At 34.3% G+C, this 11697-nt stretch overlaps 1 protein-coding gene across 3 annotated transcripts; it reads left to right on the top strand.

Annotated features, from left to right (window-relative positions):
- Positions 1-368: 368 nt before the first annotated feature.
- On the top strand, positions 369-10257 carry DIS1 (Actin-like ATPase superfamily protein). Of its 3 annotated transcripts, none has more exons than XR_002540133.2 (10): positions 369-918; positions 1103-1562; positions 2439-2585; positions 3100-3192; positions 3327-3446; positions 8339-8449; positions 8822-8947; positions 9060-9158; positions 9352-9764; positions 10162-10257. XR_002540133.2 is itself a non-coding variant. In XM_022045539.2 (9 exons), the coding sequence occupies exons 1-9, from the start codon at positions 872-874 to the stop codon at positions 9430-9432; spliced, it is 1284 nt and encodes a 427-aa protein (XP_021901231.1). In that variant the 5' UTR covers positions 369-871; the 3' UTR covers positions 9433-10119. The 3 variants fall into 3 exon arrangements, 1 of the variants encoding a protein (XP_021901231.1); XR_002540132.2 differs by lacking the exon at positions 10162-10257 and adding an exon at positions 9884-10119; XM_022045539.2 differs by lacking the exon at positions 10162-10257 and having other exon boundaries at positions 9352-10119.
- The last annotated feature ends 1440 nt before the right edge of the window (positions 10258-11697 follow it).

Below are 11697 nucleotides of genomic sequence, written 5' to 3'. Positions count from 1 at the left end.
AGCAGGACCCTACTATTGAGTTCTATCGTCTTCATAACAATCCCTTTTATCAGTACACTGCTTGGTCATGATCATTCATCACTCGATTCTAAAATTGTCATAAAATCATAAATTTTTTAACAAATATCTAACTAAACTGGACAAAAATTTAGTATAATTTCTGCTTAAATGTACGTAATTATCAAATAACAACATATAGGATATAGGCCCTACTACAAAATTTGCTTTACCAAAAGTTCGTCTTATTATTATTTTTTGATAAAGAAATTAAAAAAAAATTCCAGTGCAAACCATATATTCCGTGGTACTGCTTCTTGGAATTGAAGGTTCAGTGGGTCCCATAAACTCTATGAGAGAAATCACATGAACCTTTCGGGGATGAGGTTGCCAATCGGACGGTCCACAATCCCTGTCGTATTCACTATATTCGTCAAACTCAAAATCAACAAAACGCACTTAGCTTCGAGGAGGAAATCCACAGAGAGAGAGAGTGCATTGTAGAGTTTGGTTGCCAAGGAAAGTATCGAAGAGCGAGTGATAACCATGAAGAAGTTGATGAGGCTTTATAATCGAAGCAGTAGTTTACATGGTCTTCGTTGTTGAAATGGGTATTGTTGCAGGATTCGCCACCAACTATCAGCTACATCCCAGAAGCCGTGCGTTGTTGAGTCGCTGCTTTCGCTTGAGATCCAAGTATTCTCTTACATTCCCGTCCGCAGTAGCAGGGATAGCCTTCTCTTCCTCATATTTGCGCTTCTCTAAGCGCCCCTCACGACCATGATCCCTTGCCTTATAAACTCTCTCGGATCTCAGTCGCAGATCCACCACCTCCACCGCTTTAATTTTCTCAATCATTACAACTGTCTCTCTGATGGACCCAACTTCTCGCCCTGCCGTCGTCATCGACAACGGCACCGGGTATTTTCTCTTCTTATAATATCTAAATCGTCCATCCTTACAATTTGTCTATACATCTGAATAGGATTGTGCGCGCAACCTGTTTGTTGAAATAAAGCAATTGAGTTTTCACTTTATCCCTGTCTGTCAATTGTTTTTTTTCAACATTTTGAAATTTTTTGTTACCTGTTTTGGTATCTTCCAGGTATACTAAGATGGGATTTGCGGGGAATGTAGAGCCGTGTTTTATTCTTCCAACAGTAGTTGCTGTTAACGAGTCGTTTTTAAAACAATCAAGGAGCTTTTCAAAGGCCAATTGGCTAGCGCAGCACAGCGCGGGGGTCATGGCGGATCTCGATTTTTTTATAGGAGAAGAGGCTCTTGAAAGATCACGATCTAGTAGTACTTATAACCTTAGTTATCCAATTAAGCATGGCCAAGTTGATAATTGGGATGCTATGGAGCGTTATTGGCAGCAGTGTATATTCAACTATTTGCGGTGTGATCCAGAGGATCATTATTTTCTATTGACTGAGAGTCCCCTTACTGCACCAGAGTCTCGTGAATATACTGGCGAAATTATGTTTGAGACCTTCAATGTTCCTGGGCTTTATATTGCCGTCAATTCAGTGCTAGCACTTGCAGCTGGGTACACGACATCCAAGGTAGGTGTTCAAGTTACGAATTTAACTCTTTGCCTGGGTTCATTAGAGGATGACAGGAACTAGTTTTGGAAGTCATGTGTTAATTTGTGATTTTTGAAATGATTTATTCTCAATTATGTTTAAAGACTTTGGATTTTTTGGTTTACTTTTGGATTGCATTTATTTCATACTGCCGTTTAATGGTCTGGGTTTACTCATATATAGCAATAGGAAATTATCAGGATGATTTGGCCTCCCTTCATTACATGAAAATGACTTTCAGTTTTTATTTTCTATATTTATATGATTTTTTTTTTTGCAAAATCATGCAAGGTCATTAATAATATAGATAATAATTGTGAAAATGACAATGGAAATAGAAAAGTTTTAAAAAATTAAATTTTTGTGTTTTCTAGAAAACTATTTTATTTGTGTTTTGATTACTCCACAAATATGTAACTGTTACATACTACCATGAAAAAAAACATGCCTAAATTTTTGTAAACTTAAAAAGTAAAATTTAGGAGATATTTTCATGTACCGGACTGAGCCTTAATTCGTATTAATATTAACTAGTTATTGGTTGCTACCTTAGTATAAGGGAAGAGACAAAATAAACATGTAATTTCCCTTTCTTAGTGCATGTGACTAGATTCATTGCCATTCCTGAAAAAAGATAAAAGGTTCTTGCGTCTTTAATTCTATCTTCCTATGTTATTAACCCTTTTTTTCTCTTTAAAAAATTATTGGGTTGTAAGACTTCTTTTACTGCTCTTTTAAACGACCGACATTAGCATTGGGTGTTTCCTTTAGCGGATGTCAACTGATTATTTTTTTTTCTTTAATGTTCTATATTTATTAATCCTTTCCTTTTAGATTGACCTATAGTCTCCTTAGTGTGAGATGACAGGGGTTGTAGTGGATGTTGGAGATGGCGCTACTCATATTGTACCTGTTGCAGATGGTTATGTTATTGGGAGCAGCATCAAGTCGATTCCAATTGCTGGGAAAGATGTCACTCTCTTTATCCAGCAGCTTATGCGGGTATAATATTCCCTCTGGAACTATTATGTTCAGTTATTTTTTATTGCTTTTACGTCTTCCCATTGTTGCCTATGTATTTCTAGCCATTGAAATCTTTCATGTGCATGTCATAGTACGAGAAGATATATGCTATTATCTTTTTTTAACTGGTACTTGTTTTTATTTAAATGTGCTTGTTTAACTAAGACTTCCCGACTGATATACTAAGTAAGATGCTTGTGTTTGGAACAATGCCATCAATTTTTAGAAGAAACTGGTTGTTAATGTGATAAATAACAACCGAGTTTAATGTTTGTACCTTCCAACTTTTCTCTTACCTACATGTCCTTTGATCTGCTGTTATGGCTTGCTTTTCTGCTCGTTGGTGATTTATAAACAACATCATTCCAGAAGTAGTTAGCTGGTGTTCTATATTTATGCTTACACCACAATCCCTTATGATTTCAGAAAAATTTGGATTAATTCTCTATTTGTGCTTCGTGGGAATTTGCTTTTTGAACATTTCTTTCTGTAGGAAAGAGGAGAGAATATACCACCTGAAGACTCATTTGAAGTAGCCAGGAAAGTGAAGGAAATGTATTGTTACACTTGTTCTGATATTGTCAAGGTAATTCTTTAAGGCCAATATATCGAATCACTGTAGCTATTTTTTATTAGCTTGAAGAGCTACTTTTGTGTTTGAAATGAGGTTTTGAATCTTATGTTACTCCTTTAAAGATGCGAGTTCTGTTATTATTCCAGGAGTTCAACAAGCATGACAAGGAACCAGGCAAATATATTAAGCATTGGAGAGGTATTAAACCAAAGACTGGGGCACCATACTCCTGTGACGTTGGCTATGAACGATTTATGGGTCCAGAGGTTTGTTATATCTCTTTTATCTTGCAAAAAAGTCACTTCATTCAGTCCCAAATTAGTTGAATTCTACCATGAAAATTGTTAGAAATACAACATTGCTCCCTGGAGCTAATTACATAAGACTTCTTAATTCAGAGCTATTTAATTTACGAAGTAGGTGGCCTCTTAACTTTATTATTGTTATCTTTTTATCACTTGTGCAAGACAATAGACTTCTCACTATTCATTCTCTCCAGAGTTATCATTGATAATCTTTAAATTGTTAGATTTTGTCAATGTTTTTCTTACATTTGTGACGTCCTTACCTCTTGATTGTCCATGCTACCACAATGTCAGTATCTAGATTAAGTTTCTTTCTAGTTTAGTTGTTTCCGTGATTTTCTGATGGATCTAGTTTCTCTACTAGATGTTTGATTGTTGATAAGTAGTATGATATATTTTAATGGTGTTGAACAAGAGTAGACAGGAGAAATTAAAGAAGAAATGAAAGTTACAGCTCTTGGATCTCAGCAATCAACTTTCTTAGTTCTCAGTTATTTTCAATACCTATCACCTTATACATGTCCATAACTTTTCTAGAGGCAGCAGCTTTACATCCAAAATAATAGAAGAAAATACTTAGCATGAAAGGAATCCCTATAAGAAACTAAGTTAGATTAGAACCTAAATGAATTTTTTTTTACATTTGTGATGTCGTTACCTCTTGGTTGTCCATGCTACCACAATGTCTGTATCTAGATTTATTTTCTTTCTAGTTTAGTTGTTTCCATGATTTTCTGATGGATCTAGTTTCTCTATTGGGTGTTTGATTATTGGTAAGTAGTGTGGTAAATTTTAATGGTGTAGAACAAGAGTTGATTGGAGAAATTAGAGAAGAAATGAAAGTTACAAATCTTGGATCTTAGCAATCAACTTTCTTAGTCCTCAGTTATATTCAATACCTATCACCTTATACATGTCCAAAACTATGCTAGAGGCAGCAGCTGTGCATCCAAAGTAATAGAAGAAAATACTTAGCATGAAAGGAATCCCTATAAGAAACTAAGTTAGATTAGAACCTAAATAAATTTTTTTTTTACATTTGTGATGTTGTTACCTCTTGGTTGTCCATGCTACTACAATGTGTGTATCTAGATTTATTTTCTTTCTAGTTTAGTTGTTTCCATGATTTTCTGATGGATCTAGTTTCTCTATTAGGTGTTTGATTATTGGTTAGTAGTAGGGTAAATTTTAATGGTGTAGAACAAGAGTAGATTGGAGAAATTAGAAAAGAAATGAAAGTTACAAATCTTGGATCTTAGCAATCAACTTTCTTAGTCCTCAGTTATATTCAATTCCTATCACCTTATACATGTCCAAAACTATGCTAGAGGCAGCAGCTTTACATCCAAAATAATAGAAGAAAATACTTAGCATGAAAAGAATCCCTATAAGAAACTAAGGCAGAGTGGAAACTAAATGAATTCTTTATATAATTAATCTGTATATCCTGGTTTTGGGATTGAGTCCTGGATTTAGTGAGGTTGAAATAAGTAGAATTAGTGTTTAAGGCTCAGTAGAGAAAACCCTTCGATCTCTAGAAATGGATACTCCAAAACATTCTTCAAAGTAAATTCTCAATTCATAATTTTATTGTGAAGTAGCTTACACATACGGGAAAAGTGATGGCTACTAGTTTTTGAATATTACAGGATCTGATAAGTCCTTGTTACAGCACAGTTTCCTTTCGTTTTTAGTTTCTAAATAGCACAACGTCCTATTTTATTTTATTCCTAATTCGACTCTCATGTCCTGTGTTTTTCCTTAACAATTCTTAGATAGAAACCTAAGCCAAAACCACAAAGAGTTCAGTGCCAGCTTGCTTTTCTGCATTTACATCATTGATTATAACATTACATCCCTCTTCAGTGCTTGTCCTTAAGCACTAACATTGGAAACAGTCAGCCTACAGTAAAGAGCCACGCAAAGGAAGAAGTCTAATTCTGTAGGTCGTCCATCTGCTGTGTATACATGGAGTGCAACCTGTTGTGAAACTTGTTACTCTAGTTAAAACTTAGTAAACTCCATTCACACGTCTCTTTAATCATGGGTTCATTGATTCTGCTTTTGTTCTCTCTTGCTTGCCTTAGCTGCTAAAACAGATTCTTGTGACAGCTCCATCAAGATATGTAACCCAATCTTCAATTGCTTTTGCTGAACTGCAGCCTCAATTTTTTGCTTCCATGCTGTGACTTTCATTTTTAGACTTCTCCCAGCCAGCATTAGCTTCTCATAAAAATTTGGTAGACTGCATAACCAGGTCACTTTTGGCACCTACATTTACCCGAGATTCTGAGAAGCTGATTAATTTTTTCTGCCTGCTACTTTATGTTATCATTAACATCTTCACTGTTAGCTCAGACTTTTGTGTAGCATCAGGAGGTTGACTGCTATTACTCGGAGATCTTTACACCCTTGGGCTGTTCAATATAAAATATTGTTAAACTCGTGTGTGATTCATATTGGTTATCAAATAGCTACTTACCATTTTTGTCTATTAATGAAATCTCAATATAGTGAACTATCAAAAACAAACCACATGAACATAATTTAGAACAGGTCAAACTACAAAGGGCAAAACTGTAACTTGCTCTTTAGAAGTTAAAAGTGAGGTTCATTAAAGAGTACCAAAGAGGTGCCACCCGAATAAAGAAATATACAATAGATAAAATTTCCTAGTCAGTCAAAATGTCTATCACTTCTCCTAAATTTTGAGCTGAATTTAGCATGGATGACACTTCAAATCAAAGAACAAAGGATTTGGAACCAAATATCCCACTCTGTTGAAATAGTTCAAACATCCTCTAAGAATTTTCTAGTTCTTTCCCTCCAAATAACCCACAAAGTAGCACAAGGGATGAGAGGAATGAGCTTTCCTCCTTTATCAGCCAAGATGCCTTACCACGTCTATAATTTCTATGATTTCTTCTAAAATTTTAGCTGAATTGAGCATGATCGTCCTGTAAATGAAAAAACGAAAGTTTGTAACCAAACATCCAAACTCTGTTAAAAGAGTACAATATTCTCAACAAGTCTTCTATTTTCCTTCCAAGTCACCCATGGAGCAGCAAGATCGATGAGAGAAATAAGCTTCTTCCTTTTCTTATCAGGCAAGATTCCTTGCCATGTCTTTGATGCCTACGATTTCTCCTAAACCTTAGCTGAATCGAGCACTGATGAGCATTAAATGAAAAAAAATAAGGGTTTGGAACCAAATATCCCAATCTCTGTCGAAAGAATACAAACATCCTCAAAGAGTCTTTTATTTCTTTCCTTCTAGATAACCTCAAAAAGTAGCAAGAGGACAAGAAAATTAGCGTCTTCCTTCTCTTATCTACCGAGATGCTTGCCACATCCACAACTCATTCATCACTGAAGCAGCTTTGACCTACTGCACTTTGAAGAGATTGAAATCATTGATTACAAACGATGTGAAACTTTGCATCGTGACAAAAGATGATCTAGAGTGTCCATAACATTCTTGCACAGAAAATATCCATTCACTAGAATCTGTCCTTTCTTAATTAGATTATCCACAGTGAAGATACAATTGTTAGTTCAAAGCAAAAAAAAAACAAGCTATTCTATGAGAAGGATTTCTCTTCCAGATCTCCTTCTGAAGGAAAGGGGAAAAACTTGAGGAGAAATTGCTGATGGGGATGTCTGAAAAGGAACTGTTAGAGCATAGCTTCTGAAATAATTCATCTTCTCTGGACTAGGCAATTTGATAGTTTCAATTTTGTGAAGTAACTGAATGTAGTCCTCTTCCTCTCAATTATTAAAAGTCCTCACAACCTCCACCCCACAGTCCCACACCACTTAGCCACTGACCATTGAGAAATAGTTGCTCTTAAGGCATCTTTCTTTCTAGCCGAAATGAAGGAGGAAGCTGGGTGTGAAGTAGGGGAGAGCTAGCCACTAACTTGGCCGATTGGAACAAGCATTTTAACTTTATCGAAAGCTATTCTTGCAAAACATTTAGTGAGTTATAACATGATCACTAATTTGGCCAAACAGGCCTAAGAAACCCATTCGTACTTCCCTGTAAGCTCTGGGCCACTCTCTGGTAACCCAAACAGGTTTGTTTTCATTGTGAAGTGTCTACTCCAGATCAGTGGAGGTCTAAAGGTTCAGTGTCAAATAAGGTCGAGAGCTGGCAAGGCATTGGCTGAAGTGATGATCAGATGAAAAATAGGGAGAAATTGATCAAGAAATGGGAATTGGAGATCTTAAGTCTCAATGATCAGAATAACAATTGCAATAGGCATGTCTGAAACAATGATGAGGTACCTTTACATTGGTACCACCCATGATGCAACCAAAACAGGCTTCGAAAATGCCTAACATAATCTAAGTTTCTAATAGGAAATTAACCTGGAATAGAGCCTTAATAGATCTGCTATCTTCTGCTAAGAACCTTATAGATATTTTCTGTCCTCTACTGAAATGTAAATAACTTTTTACATATGCAGCGCTATTATTCTTAAATTCCTAATATTCTTAAACTCCTAACTACTTTTATTTTTAAGTATGCTAGAAATTTGTAACATTCGATAGAATATGAAAATTACATAATTATTTTTTATAGTATTTCTTAAAATTATAATTTTGCATTGGTGTCTTATCGGCTTAGGATAGCCACAGTATTTGCTAAGCAACGGAGTAAGAATAATGATGTTTGCCTGTTATGCTGGTTTCTGATGTTTATACAAGTACCTGTTAAATTCTCTTTTGCTTTTAAGATGCAAATATTTAGTGAAATTTGACTTAATGAACTCTGACGTGTTTTGTTAATGGAGTTTGCTTATGTGCTCCATGCCGTACATTTAGCAATGTTTTATCCATGTCTTTGTCAGGTTTTCTTCAATCCGGAGATATACAGCAATGACTTCACAACTCCTTTACCAGCTGTAATAGACAAGTGCATTCAGTCTGCACCAATTGACACAAGGAGAGCGTTGTATAAGGTAAGGTGCATGAGGGATGGAGGAGGTGTTTGGTCTTCAGAAGATACGCTCATTAAGAAAGTTCCAATAATATGTGCAAATGCCCTAGTCTATGTTCCGATTGTCATGATTTCTTCTAAGCAACTATTACAAGATTGCTTCGTTGTTTTGCATGCTGCATTCCCCGGTTTGGATACATCATGTGGTAATTTAAGTGCTTGAGTGCACTTGCATTTGAATGTATGCAAATTTTGATGTTAGCAACTTAACACTTCTCAAAAAATAATTTTGGGAACTTGCCTCTGTATGTCCTACTTTCTCAAGTTTTTGACTGGTATTTGCTTTCTCTCTGTGCTGTACGTTCTGAAACTAATTAGGTTATCTTCATATCAGAATATAGTACTGTCTGGAGGATCAACCATGTTCAAGGACTTCCACAGAAGGTTGCAGCGAGATCTTAAGAAAATTGTGGATGCCCGGGTTCTTGCATCCGAGGCACGGCTTGGTGGGGAAATAAAAGTAAGCGTTTTGGTGTTGGTATTATTGACAGATCCATGTGGCATGTATATGATTAGTATAGTTATTTATATTATCAAGAGGCTGAGCATTTCTTCTTCCTTTTGGCTTCCAGTCACAACCTGTGGAGGTCAATGTAGTCAGCCACCCTATCCAGAGATTTGCAGTGTGGTTTGGAGGTTCTGTTCTTGCATCAACACCTGAATTTTTTGCGGTATGAACCTGAACCTATGGTAACATACTGCATATACCTCCTTTTCTTGACCAAATCTATGGGCTCATATTTCTGTATTACCAAATCCATAAGCTGGTATTTGTCTTTTATACACAGACTGCCAACTAACTTTTTGTGTTGTTTTTCCTTAACTTAAAATTGAAGAAAGCTGAAAAGTTTGCTAAATGTGCAGGCTTGCCACACAAAAGCCGAGTATGAGGAATATGGAGCAAGCATATGCCGCACAAATCCTGTTTTCAAGGGAATGTACTGACGCAAAGATTCATTTCAGCTGATCCTTGGCCGACACCTCTTTGTGACGGCACACAGAGTATTGTATTTTCACCTCCATTGTGCACCTCAGTTCACTTTGCTTGCCCATATTTGCTTAGTGCTCATGTGTAGTTGATTTTGAGAGGTGATGTAAAATATCCACATTAGCCTATTGTAGCAAAAGAAAAAGAAAAAGAAAAGAAAAGAAAAGAGATTCTTGTATTCATTTGTTTGTTAGGGAGCTATAAGTCTTCTCTAAGACAAGCTGCTGGCCGACATGTTGCCTGCACACGCTGCAAGCATATCAAGATCAGAGAAGAGTTAAACAATTAGGTAAAGACGGAAACTGAGCTGAATTTCATTTTTGGTTTTCGGCTTAGGGTACGGAAAAGATTATCTTTGCTTTTCATTTTCGGTTAGGAGTGATATATTCCGTCAATATATATTTTCAGGTAGGGAGTTGATCTGAGTTGGATATTTGAATACACTTGTATCCTCTTTGTTTCTTGGGACAGATTTTGTATTTGGGTTGAATCTTACAAGTAGCGTTAGACAAGGTCCTTTATTTTGTCCATGAATCCCATTATGTGACTAGATCAAATAACCTCAGCTTATTAAGAAGAAGTACAGAATCTTGATACTGGATTTTCTGTGTAAATGATATAATGCCTTCTGGCTGATGGTTGAATCCCCTCTCCAAATGTAATTGTTTTTCCCTTTTGATTTCCAGCTGATTCTTGCAGTTGAGACTATTCTGAATGTTAGAGATTCCCAGCTACAGTAATTTGTGAAAGGTACATGTTCAATGGCAACTTGCTTGATTGTATTTCTTTGCTTGGGACGAGGCTTGAAACTTTAGCTGATTAAACGTCAGAAAGGGGATATAGACATGGAATATATATATATATATATATATATATGTATGTGTGTGTGTGTACGCATATGTGTTGTGCTTAGTCCAAAATGTCCAACGGGTAGAAATGATCTAATTTAGAGGGAACAAAAAGATAATTATATAGGAAATAAAGTTGAAAAGAAAAATTATTCATACTGCAGGTGTACTCAAACCAAAAAAAGAATTGGAAAAGGGTAATTAATACAAAAATTCCTGTTTATTTTTGCATTTATACCATTTTGGTTTTACTTTTCAAGTAACATAATTAGTTTCATATATTCTTACGATATATCAAATTTGACATATTAACTAAAACCAAATTAACATAATTCTCTGTATATTTGTTAATCACTTACTTTTAAACGTTTTTTTTTTTTTTAATTTCACTTTTGCTTTTATGACCAACATGAATTTATGACATCATATTGGATATGTTCAGAATAAATTTAAAATTTTGTCTATTATTTATTGTATTTAATTCTATTAGAAGATGAATAAATTATTTATACAAATAAAATATATGAAAAAATTTGGTAAACAATTTATGGGGTTGACTTGCTTTTCATTTTATTTTTAGTAGAACGGTAAAAAATGTAATCCAACAATTCTTTGTTTGTACCAAAATAAGAGAAAATTCAAATTGAGTCTCTCCCTTGAATTGTAATTTTATACACTTGAATTTAGTCTTTTAACTTGAATCCTCTTTTTCTTTTTCTTTATATATATATATATATATTCTATTTATTTAGAATTTTAAAAACATATAAAATTATTAAACAAATAAAAACATATTTGGGTCGCATGAGTATGTATTAATATCCCAACTTGGTCTGATATAAAATTATTAAAGAAATAAAAATATATGGACAATTTGAGTCGCATGTATATGTATTAACACTAGAGCTTAGTCTAATCTCATTATTTTTTCAGTTAATATTCAAATAATTTCTTTTAAAAAACTACTGTGTTTGGAGTTAAGATAGCACAGATACTTACAATTACAGGTAAATTAAATTAATAAAAAAACATGTAAATTATTATTTTTTTTTAAAAAAAGAAGAAGATAAATTACATAAAGATGCACTTATTAAAGAGGTACTTGTTCCACTTACTAACAAAATGGAGTATTAAAATTTTAAATAGATTTTATTTCTTTTACAACACAAAATAAATTTACATATTTCTAATTAAAGAAAAAAAGATCTTAATAAAATAAATATTTACAAAATATTAAATAAGTATCGCTTCTCTTAATAGAGGAAATGAATGATTTTTTTTTTAAATAAAAAATTACTGTTAATGTAAAAAAAGAAAGAAAATAAATTTAATATAAGAATAGATTTTTTTACAAATTTACTAGATTAAAAACTT

The sequence above is a fragment of the Carica papaya genome, chromosome 8, assembly GCF_054855325.1.
Source record: "Carica papaya isolate Zhongbai chromosome 8, ASM5485532v1, whole genome shotgun sequence".
NCBI lineage: Eukaryota > Viridiplantae > Streptophyta > Magnoliopsida > Brassicales > Caricaceae > Carica > Carica papaya.
The sequence above is the reverse complement of the archived record's forward strand: the minus strand, read 5'-3'. Positions and strand labels throughout refer to the sequence as shown.

What these genes read in the sequence shown, in the direction of transcription:
- DIS1 (XM_022045539.2), top strand. Translation starts at nt 872, where the DNA reads ATGGACCCAACTTCTCGCCCTGCCGTCGTCATCGACAACGGCACCGG. An exon ending in CTTGTTCTGATATTGTCAAG is followed by an intron (nt 3,193 to 3,326) that starts GTAATTCTTTAA and finishes TTATTATTCCAG; the next exon opens with GAGTTCAACAAGCATGACAA. An exon ending in CAAGGAGAGCGTTGTATAAG is followed by an intron (nt 8,450 to 8,821) that starts GTAAGGTGCATG and finishes TCTTCATATCAG; the next exon opens with AATATAGTACTGTCTGGAGG.